This window comes from Salvia hispanica, chromosome 5 (assembly GCF_029641045.1).
Source record: "Salvia hispanica isolate PSC_SH4W2 chromosome 5, Shi_PSC_v1, whole genome shotgun sequence".
In the NCBI taxonomy this organism is placed as follows: domain Eukaryota; kingdom Viridiplantae; phylum Streptophyta; class Magnoliopsida; order Lamiales; family Lamiaceae; genus Salvia; species Salvia hispanica.
In genome coordinates this window covers 21,730,904-21,757,093 of record NC_142696.1, presented here as the reverse complement: position 1 = coordinate 21,757,093, position 26,190 = coordinate 21,730,904, and the positions used below count along the sequence as shown (strand labels likewise).

The following is a 26,190-nucleotide window of genomic DNA, read 5'->3' as shown; positions in this document are numbered from 1 at the left end:
CATGAAAATATTCTCCTTTTCTCCTCTAAATTAGTGTATTAAACAACCAACGCATTAATTCTATAGTAGTATATTAATGCATCATCATTGCAATCCAATATCTAATAGTAATACTACTACATATTTCTAAATAAATAGGTGACTGAAAATAGAGAGAGTTTATGCTAAGTTTTAGTTAAACCACAGATGTTTCTTGGTTAGGCATGTCTGGTGAGTTTTAAGGCAAACCTCAACAAAAATCAGTTACTTTTTGATGGGATTTTAAGACAAACCTCCTTAGTAATCGGATACCTTTGGTTAGTAATAAAAATAAAACAAAATCATATCCTAAAAATGAAAATTCTTAACGAGAACCCCACAAATGTTTTATACTTTTATTGTAAAATATTTTAAAAAATCCAAAAATAAACTGAGGGGCACTAAATTAAGACAAAAATATTTCCCTCGCTTGGTGACCCAACGTTTTTCTCGATGTGTAGAGCAAGAGGAATCACAGGATTCACATCTCACCTACACGTGGCATCATCCAACGCTCTGGAGAGAACAGGTCTTCAGGGAGTTCTTTGCGGTGACCGTCTATAGCCGGTGGAGCCGGTGACAGGGGTCAATGGTATAAGAGTTGGGGTTTAAGCCATGGTGAGGAAGGGGTGGTTTCCACAGGGTTTTTGGTTATCTTTTCAATTTCAACCGAAACAGAGAAATAACGATTTAGATAAAACAACAAAAGCAAAAAAATTAAAAGGTTGGGGGGGAATTGAGTGAAAATTTTGAACTTTTTTTGTTCTTGGTTTGATTTTGTGATCGTGTAAAATGGATTGGATGATCTGGGTTGTTGAAGATTCAAGATGGGCTTTTTCTGAGAGGAAAAAGTTGTGATCTTGCTTAGTTGTTGGCATAGTTGTAGAATTTTGTTTGCAGAAGAAAATGATGTGGATATCACTCATGATGGTGGCATGGAAGAGATTTTGATTCCTAAAAGGTGAGATGATCAGATATTTTTGGGGTGCTTCTGTTTGTGGTTTGGTAAAGTTGGAGGTTTTGGTTCAGATTTTTGTTGAAAGAAAATCTAGGGAAAATGTAAGAGTTCTGGGATTTTTCATCTCTTAGGATAGCGGTTTTCTATTTCTGCTTTCCCTTTTTCTCTCTCAAGGATCTTTCTTCCTCCATCCTTTTTCATTTCATTTTAATTGTGCATAAATCAAGTGTTTGCATTTGATATTTAATGTGCATAATTATGTTCCTCATAGTTTGAAAGTGTCTGATCCGGGATTTCACCATGCAAAGAATGTTCTGGTTTGGAAAATTTAGATGGTTTCAACCCGAAGATGACAAGTTTTTTCATAATTCTTTTGTTCTGTTCATGTAGATTATAAAGCATGCTACTTCTCTCTTCCATCACGAAATGCTGTTGAAATTCCTTTCACTTTGAGGTTGTTTTGTGGGGGTTTCTTTTCTTCTCTTTCTCGACCAGTCTCTGAGTTTCTGCTTGTTTTTTCAGAGTGAATTCCATCACTTATTTGGTGTGACTAAAGTTAATGCCGATTTGATTCTATTCCGTCATGAAAAGGTCTGATTTTGGGCAATCTTGTGCTTTTACGCCAATAGTTATTTTAATTCGTTTTGTTTCTTTCATCAAAATTCCAAGTTTTTGCGCTTGGATTTGATATAAGGAATCTCCGGTTTTCTGATATTTACAATGAGTTTATCATTTTGTTGCTGTTAATGTTACTTTGTAGCAAAGGATCTGGTGATGAATCCACTAGTGTGTTTTGTATGGATTTTTATGATAGAGTAATTCTTTCGAAATGCCTTCCTTATATGATTGTTATCACGGCATGTAGTGTAATAGTAATAAATTAATGTTTTCATGCATTTGTTGTATTCAGCAATCTTCAAGATGCTTCGCATTTAAAATCGAGTATGGCCATTTTCTGGTAATTATGTTGGTGAAGGTGTATTTGTCTGGTCTGTAACATCTTTAGACTATTTACAAACATGATTTCCTTAAAAGTTATGAATGCGTAACTGCATTGTATCTTTGTTCATTCTATGTTATTTTGTCTTATACTACAGGTGTCGTCCCCATTCTTGTTGCATTTGGATTATTTCTTAGTCAGGCTCTGGAAGACTGGTCTTCCTGTTTTATGAACTCACTGGGTATGGTTCTGAGATATGTCATTGCAGAAGAGATCAGAGTACGGATTTAATGGCTATCAGGTGCCTCCAACTCCTCGAGCTGCCAGATCAGTTAGGGTAATCAGATTCCCGAATTTCCATAACTATTGTATTTCTATAAACTATGGATAAAACTTACTCTGACCATTTTTAATCAATTTCTTATATTAGAAGAGAAGCTTAGTGAAGAGAAGAACCGATGACAACCAAATGTGTGCATTTGACTTATTGGCGACTGTAGCTGGAAAGTTACTCTTGGATGGCGAAAGCCTGCCATCTGCAAATACTTCTTCTGGAAAAGAGCAGCCTCCCACTTTGGGAAATTCCGCTGGGAAGGAAGATAAGGACGAGCATAAGTCTTTAGAAGAAAAACCTGGTGATCGAGATTGTTATGAAAGAAACTTTCTTTTTACGGAAATTGTCTCTGAAGCACCTAATCCAAATTCCTCTTCTAACAAACCTGCTTGCACACAAAATGATAGAATCTCTAGGCCCGCCTCTGGTATAACGTCTTCTGATTGCTCGGAGAAGTTTGGTTCTGCAGAACATTTGGTTAACGATGAATGCAAGCTGAGCCTTGGGATTTCTACTCCTTCAGTAGATATCGAGTCCTCCGGTCTTAGAATATCTGCTAATTCAGGGTCGGAGGAAGAAAGTAGGAAAGACAGGAAAGACATAAAACTGGTTTCTGCAAATTTTAGGAATTCGTCGATAAGCAATAAGGTTCCTCTGTGCAGTTCAGTTCATCCAGAGGCTCCAGACAGAAAATCTTCTGCTTTAGTGTGTTCAGTTGATAGTGTAAAGTTTCCCTTTTGCAGGGACCGCGCTCCTTGTGGTCCTCTTCCTGTTAACCGGGAGAATGTAAAGTTAGTTAAGAGAGATGATGACGATAACTCTTCTGAATGCGTTGAACCTAGCACCAGAAACAAGGCTTTTAAGCCACCCGGGGACCGTAGGTTCAGAAAGTTTCTAGCACCTAAGCATTGTAAAATAACTTCAATTGTGAAGGATGATGAACGCTCTAATGCTGGTGAGCTGCTATTGGTTGTTGAGTTTATATGGTGGTTTTGTAGTCTATAATGAGTTTTGATATGTTTGCAGAAAGACACAATTTTCTCAACAGGAAGAATGGTCTTAAGCGGCAGAGGTCTATCAGGGATTATCCTTTCAAAAAGAGGAAGCTTTACGATTGTAGCTCCGCCTCTAATTCTGATGAAAGCATCACCGGTGATGGAATGTTCGGAGTGTCTGAGAATGGTGCTAATGAAGATGGACATGGATCTGGTGATCTGCCAGGAGGTACTTTTCATCTTTCCCCCCTTCGATTACACACATGCATGAAGATAAAGAACTGATTTTTAGACATGACTCACATTCTATTTGATTGGCACAAATTGCAGCAAATGCAGCCCCAACTTCTGCAGCTGGAGGATATGATTCCTTCCACTCCACGAATAGCCAAGGTATGAGAATTTGCTTCAAGTTATTTGTTATCTTTTCGGCTTGAGAAAAGTCTGGCACTCAAAGAGGTTCTCATGTCAAAATATTTTTAATTTGGCTCAGTCAAGCTTAGGATCAAGACCTTTAGGGTTCCCGAGTTATTTATCGAGATTCCAGAAACTGCAACAGTTGGTTCTCTAAAGGTATAGGAGACAACCTATCGTTTAAAGCTTGTAAAATTTTGCAGCCAATGTTTAACTAGTGTTGGAGACCATTGTGTGCTACATTGTTTCAGAAACATTTTACTTTATCGGTTGTTATATAATGTTTTGCAGTGTATGGTTATGGAAGCAGTAAATACAGTACTTGGCGGTGGGTTACGTGTTGGAGTAGTACTTCAGGGTAAGAAGATTCGAGATGATAACAAGACTTTGTTGCAAACCGGAATTTGTCATGATAACAAGATGGATACCCTGGGATTCACTCTCGAGGCGAACCCTGCTCCAGCCTCGATAAGATCATATCCCGAAGATGGTCAAGGTCAACTGCCGTGCGACAATCCTCAACCACTCGCCAGGTACTCTTCAATCTCTCTACTATCAAGTAAAATATCTTGGTTAATATCTATGGCTGGTTATGAATAGCTATGGCTGGTATTCTTTTTGTACTAGTATTTATAGTTTTTATTTATTTGTATGTATGTGTCACCAGGTATCCGCCTACGCCTAGTATTACTCAAAGTGCTGGCCAGCTGGGGAGTCATGATACTCATCTGGATCTTCATGGAAGCTTCAACAATTTCATAGAAAGCGATCACGACTCAGCTCCTTCTCCTCCTGGCATGTCGTTGCAGAGAACAACTTCAGAATCGAAGGCACTGGTCCCAGTGCCTTCAGCGAAACAAGATGCATTAGCTGTGGTGCCGCTGAGAAAGTCTAAGCGATCTGAGTCTACACAGCGACGCATCCGTAGACCCTTCACCGTTGCTGAAGTGGAAGCTCTAGTTCAGGCCGTTGAGAAACTTGGAACTGGAAGGTATTATTGGATCCTAACCTTGTAATTATGTGATTATGATGGTTCCTTCTTTCGAAGCGAACACAAGTTGTGTTTAACTCAGAAGTAAGTTAGAGATTTGGCTAAAGGTGTGTGTGTGTTTTAAGTAATAGGGTTGTTTTTTGGTGCAGATGGCGCGATGTGAAACTGAGAGCTTTTGATAATGCAAAACATAGAACTTACGTCGATTTGAAGGTAAAATGAGTGATAGTGTTGCTGTATTTCCTTAATGAAGCACTCAACAAGTTATAAGATGTTTTATACTGATTAAATGAAATAATGGTGGAGGACTATTTAGACATTGTCATTTGCTCCTTTTGCAGGATAAGTGGAAGACATTGGTCCACACCGCTGGAATATCTCCTCAGCAAAGGAGGGGTGAGCCCGTGCCACAGGAACTCCTCGACAGGGTCTTGACGGCTCATGCTTACTGGTCACAGCAGCAACCAAAACAGCATCAGCTCAAGTCGGAACCAGACACATGTCTTCTTCTATGAAAGGGTGGGGTTCCATTAGTCGAAAAGACAAGACTCATCTGTGTAGGTGTGGTCTTTTCTTCCTCTCTTGATTATATTTTTCTGTGATTAATACAATACAATACTACTACTACTACTACTATGTATAAAAAGTGTGTGTGAAAAGGGGAGTAAATTAGTCTTTTTATGTACTAATATTTGGGTTGTAGCAGTTGTAAATGGGTTACAGAATAAGAGGCTTTCAGCTAACAGAATTCATTATGCTGGGAAACTGGCAATCTTTTTAATGTGAAGTTTCTCTCTCTGGTTGAATTGAGAGTCTCAGTTGTCAATTCTCTAGTGTAATCAGCTCTCTTGTTAATGTAGAATCAATTGATTCTTGGTTCTTGCCCAGTTTAGAGGTATTATTGTAACAGGGGTGTTTTTGTTATAAACATTTTTCACTTGTATATCTTCATCATCGTAATCGATAATCTATATATTGCTTCTTCTTTCCATGCCTTCATTAGGATGAGACTTAGTCTCAACTCACGTGTGCGAATATATATAAGCACAATACATCATTAGATTATACTATATTTAACACTTAATCTCGTAATTAATACATGTGAGAAATACTGCTTTCTATAATTAACGTCATCAATGCTTTATGCTTTAAGTAGAGCTGCTTGCATGGTGTTGTGGCCGGTGGTGCATCCAAGTTTACTTATAAATTATAATACCACTACTAGTTTAATTAGATCCATAAGCTTTGTTTTTAAAAAAAATTCCATATATTTAATACTTAATCTTGTAATTAATACATGACTCTTTCTATTTAAAATATTTAATGATTCAATATATACTCCTTATATTTAGTTCATAAAAGCATCCACGACAATCTCTTAACTATCCATGGATCTTACACCACTTTTAACCATTTTTTTTATTATTATATCTCTTAATTAAGAGATGACACCTACAAGGCCTAGGGTGTCAGGGAAACCCATCAATCGTAATGTTTACTACTCCATGATTGGTTTCACAAACTTGATATAACAATCAATTGGCAGGCGGTTGACGCCCCATTCTCTATTTTGAGAAACTAGTATTCAAGTCTTCCTTGATTCATAGTATTTCATTCCCATTTCCTTTTTGTCATTCACACTTCTTCACAACATTTTATTTTGTCAATATTATTTTTGTTTAACACTTGCTCATTTTTCAGATACACACGCTTTAATTCTAACTTACAAAACACTTTCTTTTTTTACAAACACTTTAGATAACACTCTTCTATGCATTATTCTCTCTATTTAACATTTTCTCTACTTCAATTAATTTATTAATACAATTTTTTCAAAACGAGGTCTAAAACGAAGCGTCTCGCTTATAGTGGAACGAAGAAAGTACTTTCTATTTTAAAACTATGCTTATGAGTATGTATCAAATTTTAATATACAAACCTCAAATTAACTTGTTTTTGGTATAAGTCATTAATGATAAATCACTTTGAAATTTGTAATAGTTTTAAAAGAATAAATATGTGCATAATTGATCGCATAAGTATTCGTTATAATGTTGACTTTTTCAATGTCGATGCTACTTTTAGCAACACTCATCACATGAATCTTTAGTTATTGTCATCATTCTTTTATTTGTCACTCGTTATCTTTCTATATTGAGTATCTCACAACTTTCTACCACACATGCCATAACTTTGGTGACGCAAATATTAAAAAATACTCTATAACTGTTAATAGTAATTTGGACCCCCTGGAACCGAAATTCTGGGTCCTCCCATAAGTAGTTAGAAAATATATATTACTACTATTATATATAGATGTGAGAAACAACTTATTCCAAAAAACCAAAATTTGAGATCTTTTATTGGACAAACTAAAAAAAAAAATGTAATATGTATCTATTGTAAGACAGTATATAAATATTTTTATATATTCTCTCCGTTCCAATAAATATGAAACATCTGATTCCAGGCACGAGATATTATATAGTGTTGTTTAGTAAGTTAATGAGCATAGAATAAAGTAAGAGAGCTAAAAATGTAGGATAATATTAAAAATATTTCATTTTTAACTGGATAATCTAATAAAAATGTTTAATTATTCGGATAGAGTGAGTATAATTCTGCCTTTCCTATAATGAATTTCTGGGCTACGCTCATTATTATTCATTATTATTCTCAAGAACAGGAATGTAGGGAAAGCTGGTTTACCAAATATAGCAGTAGTAGATAAAAACTTTCGAGTACTATTATATTTGGAAATTCACACAGGCTAGAATCTTTTAAGGTGAAAAAAATGTCTTTATTAGTAATTTGGTTGCACTTCATTAGCTCTACCTTATTTTAAAATCATTTATTATCGTCATAATTTTGTATGGACCCACCAAAACCACAACTCATGATAAATCTGCTTTGCATAAAAATAGCAATTCGAAATTTGCTTACAATATGGATTGTAGGTTGCATAAATGTAGCATAACCGAAATTGTTAGATGTTTTTCATTTTGTTCAACTTAAAAGTTAAAACTGTGACAAGAAATGGGAATTGGTTATAAAACTTTAATTCTAAGAGCAGTTGTAGACAAAAATAATAAATGGTGTGGACTTTGGTCAATGGGATGATTAGAGATAATTTAATCTTTGACTGCTTTAATTTCAAAAGCAAAGTAGTTTCAATGGAGCTTCATTAAACTTGGGCAAAAAGCAATTGATAATTGTTTGTACCCCCTCAGACTCCATAATATTTATAGAACGCCCCCGCACATTGTTTTTCCATTTCATTTTTTTTTGAAAATGTGTCCCTGAGTGCTTAAAGTTTTCTTTGGAGTTGGTTCCCTATGTAAACTTTTACGTTTATACAGCATAAATTTTAATCGGTTTGCTACCTTTCATTCAATCAAGAAAAATCAAGTCGAGAACGAGTTGCTCAATTTTTCGATTCAACAACTGCTGACGACAATGGAATAAGTTTACACAAATACAAAAATACGTAAATTAACGCTGCGCCTTAAAGACTATTTCCTTCTACAAAATAAATGAATGCCAACGAGTATCAAGCATGAAAAATCAAATGTATATCAACCCTAAAAAGAAAGCAACCTACATCATAATCGCAAAACAACATTAAACAAGAATAATCCAATCATAAAATAAAAATGCAAATAACGACACAAGACCTAAACCAAATTCAAAGGAAAAAAGTTCCACCCAATAAAAAAAAAAAGTAACAACAAGAAAGCTACAAACCAATGAGTAACTTAGACTCCCATGAATACCAAAACAATAACCGCAAATCCAATTACAAAAAACGCTCATGACGACCGACCATCAAAAAGAAGGTTAAGAAAACTAACCAATTATAGAAACAACCTAGCTCTTAAGTAACCCTAAAATCAGCACATGGAATTGATCTCACGATCAACTCCAAAAACCAACACGTGGAATGCTTTCATTATATCTCGGCTCTTCGTGGTTTCACAGTTCTCGACCAAACTCTGATGTCACACCAATTTCTAGCATTTGCCCCAGGGGATAAGGGAACTCTAGGCCCGATCATCTAATCCACTCGCCCTAAGCGCCAAAATAACAGTTTATTCCTAACCTCCCAATTGGGGTATAATTCGAAAAAAGTTACCTTAGTATGATATTCCATATATACCATGCAACATGTGGAATAGAAGATCCATATATTTTTCCTATGTCACGGTATGTATCCAACCATGAAAGTAAGCATGCCATCAGATCTATAGGCAAGTAAATAGATAGGTTATATTTTTTCAATACAAATATCAAAAGTAACAATATGCTTCATGATCTTCGATTTTTACTTACGTACAAAAAGGACATCATATAATTCTTAGCTACTGTTATGGCCGTATTGAATAGTCTATCCTTAGGATGTAAACTAGACTTGAAGTTAGCTTTACGACATAACAAGATTTCTCCATATAACATCTGTAACTCGAAGCATCCATCGTCCATGCATCTACAATTTCTCATGCTGCAAATCATCAAGTGTGCTCATTGTTAATTTAAGAAAAAAAGAGGGTTTTTGGAAATAATTATAATCCTCAAGGGCATGTGCATAATTTTCCCATAACAGAGAAGACCCTCTCTTGACACTTGACAGAGTATAAATACAATTGAGATGCTTTATCCCATTTAACTCGTTCAACAGTCTTCCTCTCCTCACTTCAAACCTCCTCCCCCTCAGTTGACAAATTTTCAAGGTACACTCGCAGATTACTACCAAAACAATCACTTCTTCTTCCTCCTCTCTTTTTTACGCACTGTTCTTGTTTGTATTCTTCACTATTTTATTTATTTTTCGCCTTTATTTTCTGATTCTGGTTTCTGCACGTATCTATTTTTGTATCTCGACCATTTAAGTTCATCAATTTCAATTTTTGTTCTATATTGACTGCTATAAGGAGTTTTTGCTGGATGATGAAACAAAGCACTTTACATTTTGTTATATTTTGTGTTTCAGATGTAAGCAACTCCGTAGTTTTTTGGCTAGCGTATTATGATCATGGTTTCTCAGTTTTTTTTAAAAAAAAAAAAAAAAAATTAATTTGTAGTGTAAGGCCCGAAATTTCCCCCCTGGGAACATAATATTCACCTTTTGTTCTAATATGCTGTTTTTACCAGTTTCTTGTTCGGCCAATTTTAAAAAAGCTTAAGGATTTAGACGACAATGTGTTATGTTGAAAAAATTGACGCTAGAAAGGGAGAAATTCTTTAAAAAAAAAATCTTTATTAACTATTACACCCCCAAGATTTATCTATGTTGAAATGAAACGATTGTTTGGGTTGGTATGTGATGGATCTTATAGTTTGATCTTCCGAAGCTGTTGATTCTACTTGATCTCATGTCATATATGTATGACTGGTAAAATCTGTTCATTATATGGAGATATGTGGGTTTTAAATGGTTAATGAGTTTGGTTCTTTGTGCCTTTTAGTTTTTCTGTGAAAGCAATTTCTCTTTCCAACAATTGACTTATTGAAATGCAGGCGTTCTGTTTTGAATAGGGAATTTGAGTCATCAATTCTCATGGATCCATGGCTCCGTGATTCCAATACAGCAAATGAGTTTAAATTTGATGATGGTAGTTTTCTCCCCGGTTATGATCAGTCTCAAAACCCTAGAAATGGGGCGAAACATGATTACTTGGATCTTGAACTCCTGGATATCCCTTTACTTCCTATAAGCCCGGCCCCTGATAATTTTGGTCCAACTTCGAATGTGAGCTACGAAACTGACTCTCCGGATGATGTAGACTCGGATCCAATGCTAAAGTTTCTCAATCAGATTCTAATTGAAGAGGATATGGAAGAGAGGCCTAGCATGTTTCATGACCCCCTTGCCCTACGTGCTGCTGAGAAATCCTTGTATGAAGTCATTGGACAGAAATACCCACCTTCACCGTCTTATCCAGGAAGTTCTGATAGTCCTGATAGCTTTTACGGGAATTCTAGCGAGTACACAAGCAGCAGCAATGCAGGTAGTAATTCTATTGATCCTCAATGGATTGTTGATTCGGCTGAAAATACTTCATCTATGGAACAGGGTCATCGGCAAGATCTTTTGCCCGATTCATTTTTACCTGTCAGTTCACAATCATCATCACATGCTGTCAACAGCGCCTATGGTAATGGGAATACACAGACGAACTCCTTTGGCAATGCAAGCCTGCTTCAGAATTTCTTTGGTGATAGTGAATCTGTCTTGCAGTTCAAGAGAGGGATGGAAGAAGCTAGTAAGTTCCTCCCTACCAGTAATTCATTGATTATTGATTTGGACAAATATGAATTACCTAAAAAATCAGAAGATATAAGTCCAGCTGCTGTGATCAAAACAGAAACAGAAGAGACTCATTACTCTTCTAATAGCCTTAAGGGAAGGAAGCATCGACATCCCGATGATGGTAATTTGGAAGACATGGAAAGAAGCAGTAAGCAACTTGCAACAAATGTTGAAGAGGTTGAACTATCTGAAATGTTTGATAGAGTTCTTCTCTGCACTAATGTCAAGGGCTGCAATGATATTACTGAACCGGAAAACCCTGCTCCACTGCCAGTAGTGCTGCCTAAAGAGTCTAATGGCAGAAAAGCTCGTGCGCAGAAAAATGAGAAGCAGGATTCTGTGGACCTTAGAAGCCTTTTGATTAGTTGTGCTCAATCTGTTGCTGCTGATGATCGTAGAACAGCATATGAACAATTAAAGCAGATCATGCAACATTCTTCTCCGATCGGAGATGTGTACCAGAGGTTGGCTCATGTGTTTGCTAGTGGTCTTCAGGCACGACTGGGTGGTACTGGAACTGAACTTTATGCATCCCTTAATCGCAGGAAAATTACGGCTGCAGAGAAGTTGAAAGCCTACCAGGTGTATCTTTCATCCTGTCCATTCAAGAAGATGTCAATTGCTTATGCAAATAGGATGATTTGTTCATTTGCATCAGAAGCAACTACACTGCATATTATTGATTTTGGCATCCTTTATGGCTTCCAGTGGCCTATCCTCATTCAGCATCTTTCAGACAGAGCTAGTGGTACTTTCAAGCTGCGCATCACTGGAATTGAGCTTCCACAACCAGGTTTTAGACCAGCCGAACTTCTAGAGGAGACAGGCTCCCGCTTAGCAAAATATTGTGAACGTTTTGGAGTGCCATTTGAATACCAAGCCATTGCAACACAAAACTGGGAGGATATTAAAATCGAGGACCTGAATATTACAAGTGGTGAGGTTATTGCTGTGAACTCTCTTTTCCGGTTTGGGAGATTGCTGGATGAGACTGTTATAACAGACAGTCCAAGGGATGCTGTTCTGAACTTAGTTAGGAAAATAAAGCCACATATCTTCGTAAATACCGTCTCAAATGGATCTTATAATGCTCCCTTCTTCGTGACTCGTTTCAGGGAGGCCCTATTCTATTATTCTGCATTGTTTGATATGTTTGATGCTACCTTGCCTCGTGATAATCCTCATAGGATGGATTTTGAACAAGATTTCTGTGGCCGTGAGATAATCAATATTGTTGCATGTGAGGGAGCAGAGAGGGTTGAGAGACCTGAGACATACAAGCAATGGCAAGTTCGCCACAAACGGGCTGGGTTCAAACCGCTACCCTTGGATCATGGGATTTTGAAAAAAGTTAGGCACAAGTGCGCTGGATATCACAAAGATTTTCTTTTTGATGAAGATGGCTGTTGGATATTGCAGGGCTGGAAAGGCAGGATTCTTTGTGCTAGCTCATGTTGGGTCCCTGCATAAAGTCTGATGCATGTTCACTCTACATTAAAGGAGAGATATCAAAGAATCTGAGGTAATTTTCTTTCATCGTCTTAATTCTAGAACTCTAAGGGAAATTGTGAAAGACGAGCATCATCTACCCTATATTCGGCTCCCAACCCTCTTCAGCTAAAAATTGATTTCCGTTTTGCATTGTGTACAGATGATGAATTAGAAGAGTGAGACAAATTTCTCTATTTGTTCCTTGAGAGTAGGAACTTGCAGCTGTGGAGACTGGAGATGTCACTTTACAAGGTACTTGGAACTCTCTTACACCTCCGATTTGGGGTATCATGTGTACAAATATCAGCGGTGAAGAGGGGCTTACGACACAACTGTTCTTTATTAACATAATTGAAGATCTTAGTCCGGATTTTGATATGGTTACCATATGCTTCATTAGTTGTCTTGTTTTTTTTTCTGGTGTTATGTATTGTAGGGTTAGTGATTTCTCATGTTGCACACTATTACCGAGACTGATGAGATAGATACACAGAGATTTGATCCTAAACTTGATTTTGTAGAAGTGATTTTCTGAATTTAGATTGATAATTTCTACTACCTTACTTTGTTCGGAATTGGCTCAATTATATTTTCGTGTGATCGGATAACTGTAAACCCTAAAATGATGTCTGTGAAGTTTTTTCATGAGGCTCTTTGCCGACTTCTGTGTGTTCGCTTTCCATGTATGCTGTTCATCTTGTGTTATGAGTCGTCGATGTTCCTATTCGTTTTGGTCGTGTTTTTCCATCCCATCTGTGTCTTTTTCCTCTCGGATCTCTTGTGTATTGTTGCGGAGCTATGGGGTGGCGGATGCAGTGTGTATTGCCTGGTTTGGTGAAAGAGGCTAAGTGCTTAAAAGTTAAAAGTAATGAGCTTAAAAGTAATACGCTAGCTATGCACCAGGGCAAAATTGAGCAGCAGACTCCGTTTCCGCTCACGTGAAAATTTACAAATCTTATGGACATAAATAAATACATGCATGGATTAAGACAATATTCCACATCACCCAATATTATATAAATATTATTTTAATATCCATAATTAATATTTCATGTTCATATCTATTAAAATAAACATAATAAATATGAAAGAATATTTTTTTAGCGTGTATTTTAGATCCTCTCTAACTATCTACACCATATTCAAACATAATTATCGTCTTAAATACTTATACTATAACTATTTATAATTTACTAAATTCAACTAAAAGAATGTTAGCTTTTCACTTATATTTTATACTTTCAATTACACTCATACTACTACTATGTAAATTACACACTAACCCTTTACATTTATAGATAATTAATTTCATAAAACTAAATAAATGATATGTGATTATTAATATATTTATATAATAAACAATCTTTTATTGATTTTCATTAAAATTAGCTAACATAAAGAATTGAAATAACTTTTTCAATCTACTCCTTATTTTGATAAATTTCATAGTATCATATTATTTTATTCAATTTCCTACTAATATCACTATTATTATTACTTGTAAAAGTCGAACCACATATCTGAAATATTATTTTATACAATTTTTATTGTAATCGAATTTACAAACGAGTAAATCAAGAATGTGGAAAAGAAGGAAGAAATAAGATGCAGAGAATAGAGTAAGTAAGAATCAATAGCTCTTTGAGAGAGCTTGAGAGATCCATAAGTACAAGAGAAATATACTTTAGGAAATAATATACTACTATCATTCTTCATGAACGTATGATTACACGTATATTTACAATATACTAGTAGGATACAAATAAGAGACAGCCTATAAAAATAAATTAAAGAGACAGCCTATAAAAATAAATTATATTTGATTAATTGTCACTCTTTGACTGGGTACGAGTTTTAAAAAATGTAAAGAAAAATTGGTTGAAAAAGTTAGTGGAATATGAGAGCCACTTTTTTATATAGATTTTATAATAAAATATGAGTGAAGTGCGCTAGTGGAATGTGGGACCTACTTACCATTTATGGTAAAAATAAAGTGTGGCAATTATTGAAGGACGGACTAAAATGGAAAAGAGTGACAATTAATCATGGACTGGGGAGTATTATAATATCACAGTAACAACTAGTATGAAAATATATCATAAAGATAAAAGATAAGTATTAAGGGATGCACTTCAAAAATAACCAATTTTAAGTTTACAACATCCCACCAATATAAGCCATTTGATATTAGTAATAGACGCCCCAGATTTTCACACGTCACCGCTCAAATTGATGTTAAATATTTAGACTTCCATGCACGAAGGGTATAATTGGTATGCATATTAGGTTCGGTTATGGAAACTGCTGAATAGATGGATAATTATCTACTAGTTGGCAAGTTACAGTTTCCTAATTTTTTGGGTTGAAATTATATATTCCACGTTTGATAAGATATTATACAATCGTTATAAAAGTGTAAATGATATCTCATTTTTAATCAATACCAATTTATGTGTTACAATCGAATTATAAGACTTCTTTGATTGATTTTGAATCTTAAAAAAAGTGCTCACCATTTCTACAATTGTATAGGAATTTATGTTTCACAGTATTTTTTTGCATTAAATAATGACAAATATTATTTTCAGTTAATGCAACTTTTGAAGGACCAAAGCAATAATATATTACCAACACAAATGCAATTTTGTACAAATGTACGTTATTGTCCTATTGAGCTAAAGCCCGTCAATTAACATTCGTGTTGTGACTTTACAATTTTTCTCAATTTTTATTTTCCGTTGTTATAATATTATGGATCTTTTCATGTTTAAATTTGTGTCAAACAACTCAAATGTAATTACAGTTTTTGTTTCGTTAACTTTGTTATGCATTCCAAACAATTCTAAACTGAATTGCGATAAACAAAAGTTGCATTTTATAGTCAAATCTTGTGGACTAGGAAATATATTCACACTGAGCTTTCCTGATTGAGTCGTTGAATTATTATTTGTATATGTAATACAGTGAATGTACAAATAATTGCATCTTGAGCCACATGTCATTACATTGCATTCTATTATTCGCGAAGTGCATACATATATTTATTGAATGCACAAAGGATTGCATTCGATTCACAAATAACTGCATTGAATGATCAATCTTGCATCTTAAAATTCTACATAATTTTGCACAATAACTCATCACAAATTACATCAATGTCATTATACTTTCGCATTGTAAACCAAAAAAAGGATCATTATGCAACTAATAACCAAGTCTAGTCAACGGTAAAACATTCGTCCATTCAAAAACAATTTCAGCTAGCTTACAATACCAGACCAGTCTAATCAAAACAAAATTGTATACATCATAAACCGGCTAGCTCAAAAAATTGTGTCCATCATTTTCCCAACATCAATTTCCCCTTTCTTCTTCCCTTCCTCGTAGCACCCATGGGTACGATGCATGATGTCCATCACAAGTGCGTTAGATCCCAAACAGCCGCGTTTTGCTAATTTTCGTTGTAAAGTAGTATTGTAAAGACAACTCACTCTAAAGTATCTCAGTAATTAAGCACACTCTCAAATAGAATAAGCAAAACATTCAACAAATTAAGCAATGTCCACAATAGGTAATAATCAACTTGTTGTACCCAGAATAAGCATACTTTAGCACAAAGTAAGCAATCTTTTGTACAAAATAAGCAAACTTTCGGGCTAAAATTGTAAAATTGTAAAAATTCTAAAACAAATTGAAAGAAAAAAGAAGCACATGAGTCAGTCCATATAGTAAGCAAGTTTCCGAAGTCAGCAATGTATCTCAAAAATTAAGCACACTCTTGAATGAAATAAGCAAAGGATTGAACAAATTAAGCAATGTCCACAATAACCAATAATCAAGTTGTCGAACCAGAATAAGCATAGTTTAGCACAAAGTAATCAAACTGTTGTACGAAATAAGCAAATTTTAATAATAAAACTGCAGAATTGAGCAAATTATCAATCAAATTAAGATGCACAACTTAAGCATAGTTCCAACAAATTAAGCAACATTTCGAATAGCTTATGCAAGCTTTTCAATACACAATATTTCAAACAAAATAAGCACATTTAACAAGAACTCGTGCAAAAATAAAAAAAATAAAAAAAGTCAGTGGATAAAAAGTTGTAGGTATCAATTAACTAAATCGCACAAAATACGCAAATCATCGGTTGCAATAAGCAAAAAAAATACAGCATTAACCAAATACCACACACCAAGTTGAACAATCTACTTGAATTCTCGCAGAAATTTAAGCAACAATACCACAATATTAAGCGGATAACTAAATAAATTAAGCAATTAAACAATGCTACAAAAAAATACTCTTTTTTCACAGGAAGTGAAGCAGCAAACAGAAATTCAATGAACAAGAACCGAAACAAAGCAGGAAATTACCATTTCGCGAAGTTTCCCCCGGCATCAGGCGCAGGGGTGTTCGAAATTGCTGGTGGTCGGTAGATGGAAGAGATTCACGCTCTGTTCGCAAAAACGCGAATTTCTGCTTGCCGAAAATGTGGAAAACGGTGGGATTGGGTTAGGGTTTCGAATTGAGAAGGTGTTTTTTGAGGGTTTTTGAAGTGGAAAGCTGCAGAATTGAGAAGTTGAATAATTGGAATGAGAGTGGAAAGGTGTGATATTAGTTGAATGTGAGAAGAGATCATGTATTGTTGATTGCTGAAATCCCGCGCATTCAATTTCGGAGAGTGGGTATAACATATGATCTGACTGATATACCCTTCAATGCAACTAAAATATTTCGAAATGCAACTTCAGTTAAGGCAATCATGACCCCACATCTCTATATCTAACGGTTCATATAAGTAGGATGTTATAACTAGATAAGTATACGTGGAGTGTAGTGCTCCCCTAAGTATTAAATATTACTAATATACAGATTACCAACTTAAACATATTCATGCATAAAACAAATAAATACGTATATTCCTATTACATTTAGTGCCAGGGGCGGACTTGTTAAGGGACATAGGGGACTATGGAACCCTCAAATTTTTTATAAAATCCCAGGGGTATTTTAGTAATTTCATTAAAATTATTTAAAATTTATTTAATACTACTAAATTAGGGTTATGCAAGCAAGACCATTAATCGGAAGATTCATAATCTACTCTTTTCCAATTCCTTTGTCCACTGTTTCTTCTTATACCTCTCTCTTCTTCTATTTCTCCTTGATATAGGTATTCTTCAATTACAATATACTTCATTTTGATATTACTTGCTTCTATTATAAAAAAAATTGACGTATATAGAGTTAAAAATAAGAGAAATTGTGACTTACCGACGACAAAAAATGAGAGAAATTGTTTCTCTTGAACAATGATAGTATTCAAAAGTTCATTTATGATTGCTTAGTTTCTTACATTGAAAAAGGATGTGTTTATTTATTTTTACAATTTTACTGCTTAAACTATTATGCAGTGATTCTAAAAGACGAAGAATAGAAGGGAAATGTTATGATATGATTGTATTTGACTTTAATATAAAAAATGTATTCCCTCCATCCTACTTTTATATGTTAGTTTTATAAATAAAATGTGAGTTGGAAAAAAGTAGTGGAATGTGAGGCCTATTACCATTTGTGAAATATTCCAACTGAGACTCCTAAATTAGAACACCTAAAAATAGATAATCGGGACTTCTATAATGGAACGAAGGAATATTTTTGGGTATTTGTATATTTATTTTAATTTTAATCTTTTAAATTATTTTTGGACCCCATCATTAAAATCATGCGTCCGCCACTAAATCAGTGCTTGCTATACTGCCTAAAGATGGAGCAAATTATTGGCGTTCGATAATGCTAAATACACCACAACTTTCTAAAGTTGGACTATTTGATCGTTTAACGTGCTTCCGATTCTTATAAAATCATTTCAAAATAGCAACCACTTTAAAGAAATAAAGTGGATTACTGTCGACTTGTCGTCCACTCATAACTTAGTGGATATGATAAAGGTATTATTAGCATATAATACTCCCAAAATTCTTTCAACAAAACTTAATGTGGGAGCTTCCCTTGGGTTAATAATGATAGTAATATCTTTGTTTAGCCCATCTTACTATTATGCATTGGTAAGTGGTAACTTGTATCCTTCCATAAACTCCAAATCATTCCATAATTTTACATCATCATTCCTCTCTTAGTCACTAACCTCATAAACTAAATTACTCCGTATATTGTAACTCTCTGAAGTACTACTTCAAATAGAGATTTTATGGTGGACCATCAATTTGATTATATTTCTGTATATATTGAATAAAGTTTTAAAGTTAAATGGGTTATTAGTAGTAGTATTAAGAGTATGTTATACGAGTGTAAGTGAATAAACTATACACTTAATTATTTTGACTATCACTCCCACTTATTGTTTGAGCCCATAAATGTGATGTCCCTGGTTGTGTTTGATAATTATGTGTTGCCAGACAAACTCACATTTAATCACATGCATGTCACCTTTTAATTTTTATTTACACCAACTCATCTCTCTCATGTACATGTACACAGAAGGTGCGTGCAATAATCAACTCATATTCTTCTTCACATTTAATTTTTTATTTTATGATAGTGCGATTAGATCTATATAGATGCATATCTTGTAGAATTATTTTCCAGCAAGTTCCATCAGATGCCTAGTTAATTTTATATTGGATTATCTCAGGACATATAACTACAGTTGATGTCGTATTTTATAAGTATCTTGGACAGATATATTATGGGCTCCATACATTATTTTAAACATAAATTGACAGAACATATATTGTTAGAAACTTCAGTAACATCATATTTTATGGATCACATTCTTATCTATTTGGTTCAAACTTATGGGAATAACGTGACAAACCTAGCTAGCTATTATAGGATACCTAGGGTAAGTCTACAATATTCTAGATATGTGGATATCATAAAACTCCCAAAGTATATGTAAAGTGATTTTACTAAAAAAAATGTACATTAATATTGGTTCAAGGGTTCAAGGCCAGATCACATACAAATTAGGTCATTCATTTCAAGGATATTGACTCAAAATACCAACTAAATTAATTATCAGTTTATGTTTTGACTGTCACCTAAATCATATCTCTATTATTGCCAAATTAATAATGCTTCTTTTTGTTTTATAGAAATATGATGGTTCTCATTCATTCAACCCATATTCAAACATGGCGGCTAGGTCTTCACATATGTTGAAAATATGCAGATATTAATTATAATAACATTTTTTAAGTCGACTCAAAATAATTTTTACATTTATAAACTCTTATGATGTGTTGATTTTCTTGCCAAGACTATATTAGTGAAGACAAGAATGATAACAAAAATTACTGTGAGGGTTGACACAGATTTAGTCATTCGATCATAAAAGTTTATGATGGATGCAATATCAAAGGCTTTGACATGATGTATGATCAAAATATCCACAAAATCAATATGCCTACTAAAATCAGTATCCACAAAATTCACACAGTTTTTTGGGGAATCTTACTTCTTGTTATTCTTTCTATAATAATTTCGTAGTACTAGTATTCTTTTTCTTCCCCAACTAGAAGTAATGAGAAATTGCTTAGTGTTGAATAAAATCACAAATTTTTGAGATTATTTTATAGAATTTTATTTGCTAAGTAAATTTATATGAAAATTGAGATTTTTCATAAAAGAAAACATAATTCATTACTACTCCTTATTTTAACGATGACGATATTTCTTTTTGGTTTGAGTTGGGAGCCAAAGACATTAGTGAAAACAAAAAGAAAACGCTTGTTAAGTGCAAGCCCTAATGACAACAAATAGACAACATTATTAGTTTCGTTAGTATCTATTACTGGTTCGTATTATGGAGATGACAAATTTTGGAGACAATTTCACTATCAATACAATTATTAATGCGTATATTTCAACCAATCGTAAAGACATACTCTTTTCGTCTCATTCAAAATGATACTCCATCCGTCCCAAGGTGATTGGAGCATTTCTTTTGAACACAAAATTTAAAAATTAGAATATTCATAGTCTAATTAAGACGTTCGCTAGAATAGGAATATCACCATCTCCATATTATTCCCATTTCTACTTTATTCTCGGTCACTTAGCATATAGCACTAGTAGTCCATTTGAATGGGCGGGCACAAATGTTGAAATCAAGAATGTAGATCAGAAATTAAATCGGCCGTTGCACCCGCGCAAGGGACATACAAAGGCCAATATCTACTTTTTACCATAATCTCAGATTTGTTACGTCCAATCAATAAGTTAAATTTAAAATTCCAATAACTTAAAAGGCCACTATCCATTAAAATGAATAAATTCTGCTATAGTTTATAGCAGTATAGTAAAGTTAATCTGTGTTGATTCGATTCAATTTTTTTAATCGGCTCGTGTCGACAGAGGCACGATCATCTGCAAGATTGAAATCCCAAACCTCAGCTGCAACTCCACGACACCATTGCGAGTTTCAATACATTTTTAGTATTTTATAATCCCAACCCAACTAGCTTAAATTAGAATCACTCTCCAATGTGAGATCCAAGTAAATTTGTTGGGAGTACTACAAAATAGTTGGGAAAAATGGGGACTATTTCACGGAATGAGTTCCAATTAAGCTACGCCGAAGAGGCGGCGGCGCATCATAGCAGCGGCGGCGAAGGTTCTGTGCCGGGCGATTACTTCGGCAACGTCTTCGACTACATAAAGCGGATGCTGATGGAGGAAGACGACTTGGACCACCGCCCCTGCATGTTCCAGGACTGCTCCGCTCTCCAAGCCGCCGAGAAATACTTCCACGACGCCCTCAGCGACCGTGCCTCCGCGCCGCCGCTCGATTTCACCGGATCCGCTAATTTCCCTCCCTCCTCCGATCCTTCCACCATCTCCTGCGATCTCGATTGGCTCACCGACAGCCGCGCCGTCGTCGTCGATTCCAATCCGCCTCATCACGATTCTGCAAACTTGCACCAATTTCTACAAAATTCTCCCGATCACGCCGCCGCGGGAGTCAGGAGAACCCGCGGCGACGACAATGAAGATCAGGAGCGGTGCAGCAAGCAATCAGCAGCAGGATATGCTGAGGAATCGGTGCAATTGGATAAGTACGACAAAAGCTTGCTCTGCCCAAAGCTGAATCCCCATTTCTACGACGACTCTCCCCCTTGCCTCGACGACGAGACCTCCGACGACAGCGACGAAGAGAGCAAAAAGCAGTACAGAAAATCCAAAGAGGTGAAACGCGGCAGACCAAAAGGCAGCAAGAAAAACCGCAAAGTAAGCCAAGTGGTGGACCTCCGCACCCTCCTCACCCGCTGCGCCGAAGCCGTCTCCACCTACAACACGGCCGCCGCGCAGAATCTCCTGAACCAAATCCGACAACACTCCTCCCCCTACGGCGATCCCAACGAGAGACTCGCGCACTGCTTCGCCAACGCGTTAGAAGCCCGAATGACCGGCAACGGCGCCGCGCTATACACCTCCTCCGCCGCGAAATCCATCCCGGCCGCGCAGCTCCTCAAGTCGTACCAATCCTACGTCACAGCCTGCCCTTTTAAGAGAATGTCCAACATATTCGCTAACAAATCAATAGCAAAAATCTCTCGAGAGGCAAACAAGCTCCACATCATAGATTTCGGGATCTTATACGGCTTCCAATGGCCCTGCATCATCCACGGCCTATCTCTAAAGCCGGGAGGGCCCCCGTTGCTGAAGATCACCGGGATCGACTACCCTCAGCCAGGGTTCAAGCCCGGGGAGAGAGTGGAGCAGACAGGGCGGCGCCTGGTGCAATGCTGCAAGAGATTCAACGTCCCCTTCGAGTACAAGGCCATCGCCAAGCGATGGGACGAGGTGGAGTTGGAGGAGTTGGATATCCATAGCGACGAAATGGTGGTGGTCAACTGCTTATACAGGCTGAGGCACACCTCGGACGAGGAGTCGTCCGCGGGGGTGGGGAGCCAGCGGGATGCGGTGCTGAGCCTGATAAAGAGGATAAATCCGGTGCTTTTCGTGCATGGGGTGGCGAACGGGAGCTACAGCGCGTCGTTCTTCACGACGAGGTTTAAGGAGGCGCTGTTCCACTACTCGTCGGTGTTTGACATGATGGAGGCGACGCTGCCGAGGGAGGATCCGGATAGGCTGATGTATGAGAGGGAGGTGTATGGAAGGGATGTGATGAATGTGATAGCGTGCGAGGGGGCGGAGAGGGTGGAGAGGCCGGATACTTACAAGCAGTGGCAGATGAGGAATCAGAGGGCCGGGTTCGGGGTGGTGGCGTTGAATAGGGAGATTGTGGAGGAGGTGAGGGCGAAGGTGAGGTGGGGTTACCATACTGATTTTCTGTTGGAGGAGGATGGAGGGTGGCTGCTGCAAGGATGGAAGGGGAGAGTTATGTATGCGCTTTCTTGTTGGAAGCCTTTGCCTCCTTTCCCCAAACCCAAATCAATGTGAAAAATCTCTCTGCATTTCAATTCTTCTTCCCTACAAATATAAGCTGCAAATTAGACAGGTGGATCCGAATTCTGTCGGACCCAATTTTGTGATGGTATTATTAGTATTGCATACATCTTGGATGGTTTCGGATAAAAAAACATCTGGGTTAATATATGTCTCCTTTTTTTAGGCCAAAATATTCGGCCTCTAAAAATAAAGAAAACTATACTCCATTTTCACATCTGAGTTTAATGCTTCTACAAAATAGTTGGCATTCAGGGGGAATTAACTACTGGGGGCTGGGGCAGTTGTTAAATGTCGGACGATCAAGTGTCTCGGTAATTCTGTTCACTCTTTATTCTATTTGGTATTCCTATAATGCAAATTCAATATTGATTATAATGTTGATATAATAAGGCAATAAACGCTAAATGATTGAGGCGTCATTATGTATTTATATTAATGAAAAGTCCAACTAATACGCAGGGATTCATATTAAACTCAAACATACAAGCTTATCATTCAAATGTTTTAGTTGAGTTGTCCATGCTTTAATTCAAAGCGCATCAATGAACAAATTTCTCCAAGAAATCACAATATAATACAATAATACTCATATGTAATCTACAAGCCAATGGGATGATAATGAGAAACAGTAAAGAGAAAATAGAAGTAGCAACATCAAGTTTTGATCTTTTTAATATGATGAGATAAAACCACAAAAGATCCACCGGTATACCAAATCTACTATCAACAAGGAAATAATACAACCAAGAAGTTTACAATGATATAAATTCAGTTTACTTCGGTCAGAATGATCCACCGGTATAACAACACAACGAATGCACCATATAATGAACACGACATCTGAAACAAACATCACGTTCAAAAATTAATAACTTGAAATTTAACTATATAAATTCAATTTACTTCGGTCAGAATGAAGCTTAACGACTCTTCTACCTCCAATTTAAATTTTAAGACGATCGGACAAAGTTTGGACCTCACATTATGTCTTTTGACCTATTTAAGTGGTTAAATGAACTGATTCCATGTCTGTTTATATAATAACCCTTTAAAATTAAAACTTTTATTCCCTATTCAGTTTTTTATTCCTCATTTAATATTTTTTTAGTTGGGAGGGGGTCGCAAACGATTAGATAATGCTTCTATTATACTTCATCCGTCCCCGATTAAGAGTCACATTTTTTCATTTCAATCCGTCCCCAATTAAGAGTCACACTTCATTTTTACCATAAATAGTAAGTAGGTCTCACATTCCACTAACTCAATTCACTCACATTTTATTATAAAACCAATATAAAAAAATGGATCTCACATTCCACTAACTTTTTCAACAAACTTTTCTTACATTTCTTAAAACTCGTGCCCGATCAAAGTGTGACTCTTAATCGGGCACGGAGAGAGTAATTTAAAGTTTTAGTTTAGTTTTTAGTATTTATTTTAATTGCGTTTATTGGAGCTGCTAAGAGCATCCACAATGGTAAATAGGCTAGTCTGTTTCTCCTCATGCCACATCATCCAGCACTAAAATTCCTCCTGATTGGCGAGCGCTCGCCGATATTCTCGCCGAAGCGGCGCTCGCCGATTGCAATAGTTCGGCGAGCGGACCGGCTAGCGCCGGATATCGGCTAGCCGGTCGCTCGCCTATTACCGTGGATGCTCTAAAGGATTTGTAACTAGCCCCCTTTTGGGTCGGGCAAGGATAATGGGCTTCAGTCACATGAGCCCAATGTTACATGATGAACACCATTTTTTATCATCACCGTATTTATCGTGACCAAAAACTTATCGGCGATTTTACTTGTAATACCGGCTTCGTAAATTGAAAGTCGAAACTGCTCTTATTGCCAAATTATTAATGTATTTTCAGAAATCTAACATTCTAATAAGATTAGGCTATATTAGAAATGTTTTATGTATATATAATTCCAAACATCTCGAGGGTAGTATAATAGGAAGTTCTATCATTTAAGTATCAATCTATAGAATTAAGAAAAAATTATTAAACTTTAGGAAAGATAAATAATCATGAAGAAAGTTGAAGTGTGGGCAGTGAACATAAGTCATAATTACGATTATTTCATATCAAAAGTAAAGAATTTATTTTATTTTCATATTTCAATCCTTTTGTGTTTCGAATATATGTAGATATATTGGTACGTAGTGAGGTCATGTTAAAATGCATATAGTATGTAATCCACAACTAAAACAAGTCCTACGTTATTAGATCTTAAAATGAGTGGATGAGATTAAAGCTCACAGATTTTAGTAAATAGTAGATAAAATATCAACAAAAGGGTAAAATAGTCAATCCATTATAACATAGTCCATAATTTTCACGGTTTTTTATATCAAATAGTGTAATACAAATATTAACATAGTGACATGAGAATTTCAACACAAGTATTTGAAATATCAACATAGTTTTATTGATATTGTACGTGCATTATATTGAGATTTTTTGATGCATGTATTGATATAAAATATGTTTATCAACATGTACGAAAATTGAAATAAAATTATAAAATTTCATCATCCGGTTATCGTCGGAACATATGCAATTGATATCTTGCTAGAACCCTTATGAAATTACCTTTAAGTTGATATAATTTTTTACGAAAAAATAATTTAAATCGAGAGAGTTATGTAAATGTCAAGTTTTGAGATGATTTTAAAGAGAGAAAGTGGTTAGTTTTAACTATCATATATAATAATTTACCTATATACCCTTTAAATTTATTTAATAATTTTTTAAATTTTAAATATAATCCACGTGTCATTATTTCAACCACTATTGGGATATATTTTATATTATACAATTATGTATATTATAATGTCTTTTTTTTATCCTTCATTTAAATACATTTTTTATAATATATATGTATTTGCTATAGTAGGGGAGTGATCAATTGCTAACTCATCATTTAATTGCTAACTACAACTAATTTAAGGCCACATGATTTTAAAAAACGTGTGGTCTACAATTTGCCACGTGTAATTTTCGTTTTTATTAATTAAATCGAAAAAAATTTTAAAAAAACGCCAAATTAGGGTTTTAGATGAAAATGTCAATATAGTGTTTCGAAAATATCAACACAATGCTTTGAGAATGTCAACACAAATTTAGGATTGACATTGTATATGCTTTATATTGACATTTTATCTTAGCTGTATTGACATTAGCCTGTGTACGAAAAATACGAAAATTCTAGATTTTTTTTTTTCAAATTTTGACGTTGGAACATATGCATGTAGTATATCGTTGGAATCCTTATAAAATTATCTTTAATTTGATATATGTTAT

General features: G+C 35.5%; 2 protein-coding genes, 1 long non-coding RNA gene and 1 pseudogene across 8 annotated transcripts; 3 read left to right on the top strand and 1 right to left on the bottom strand.

Annotated features, from left to right (window-relative positions):
* Positions 1 to 468: 468 nt before the first annotated feature.
* Positions 469 to 5,635, top strand: LOC148926443 (telomere repeat-binding protein 5-like). Of its 3 annotated transcripts, XM_089059713.1 has the most exons (11): positions 469 to 979; positions 1,499 to 1,567; positions 2,074 to 2,253; positions 2,347 to 3,205; positions 3,277 to 3,474; positions 3,576 to 3,638; positions 3,739 to 3,818; positions 3,951 to 4,192; positions 4,327 to 4,650; positions 4,800 to 4,863; positions 4,992 to 5,635. In XM_089059713.1, exons 3-11 carry the CDS (start codon positions 2,173 to 2,175, stop codon positions 5,163 to 5,165), a joined length of 2,085 nt encoding a protein of 694 aa, XP_088915839.1. In that variant the 5' UTR covers positions 469 to 979; positions 1,499 to 1,567; positions 2,074 to 2,172; the 3' UTR covers positions 5,166 to 5,635. The 3 variants fall into 3 exon arrangements, with proteins under 3 accessions (XP_088915839.1, XP_088915840.1, XP_088915838.1); XM_089059714.1 differs by lacking the exon at positions 1,499 to 1,567 and having other exon boundaries at positions 2,185 to 2,253; XM_089059712.1 differs by lacking the exon at positions 1,499 to 1,567.
* A 3,627-nt stretch (positions 5,636 to 9,262) lies between these two features.
* Positions 9,263 to 13,006, top strand: LOC125197976 (scarecrow-like protein 14). 4 transcript variants are annotated; one of them, XM_089057849.1, is made up of 4 exons: positions 9,305 to 9,377; positions 10,165 to 10,910; positions 11,013 to 12,479; positions 12,609 to 13,006. In XM_089057849.1, exons 2-3 carry the CDS (start codon positions 10,205 to 10,207, stop codon positions 12,425 to 12,427), a joined length of 2,121 nt encoding a protein of 706 aa, XP_088913975.1. In that variant the 5' UTR covers positions 9,305 to 9,377; positions 10,165 to 10,204; the 3' UTR covers positions 12,428 to 12,479; positions 12,609 to 13,006. The 4 variants fall into 4 exon arrangements, with proteins under 4 accessions (XP_088913974.1, XP_088913975.1, XP_088913973.1 ...); XM_089057848.1 differs by having other exon boundaries at positions 9,263 to 9,377; positions 10,183 to 12,479; XM_089057847.1 differs by having other exon boundaries at positions 10,165 to 12,479.
* Positions 13,007 to 15,622: 2,616 nt separating this feature from the next.
* Positions 15,623 to 17,010, bottom strand: LOC148926442 (uncharacterized). The gene is made up of 2 exons (XR_016130287.1): positions 16,826 to 17,010; positions 15,623 to 15,899 (listed from the first exon to the last, which is right to left on the bottom strand). It is a non-coding gene; the product is annotated as an uncharacterized LOC148926442 (long non-coding RNA).
* A 3,745-nt stretch (positions 17,011 to 20,755) lies between these two features.
* LOC125186232 (scarecrow-like protein 30 pseudogene) lies at positions 20,756 to 23,101 on the top strand (annotated as a pseudogene).
* Positions 23,102 to 26,190: the final 3,089 nt, after the last annotated feature.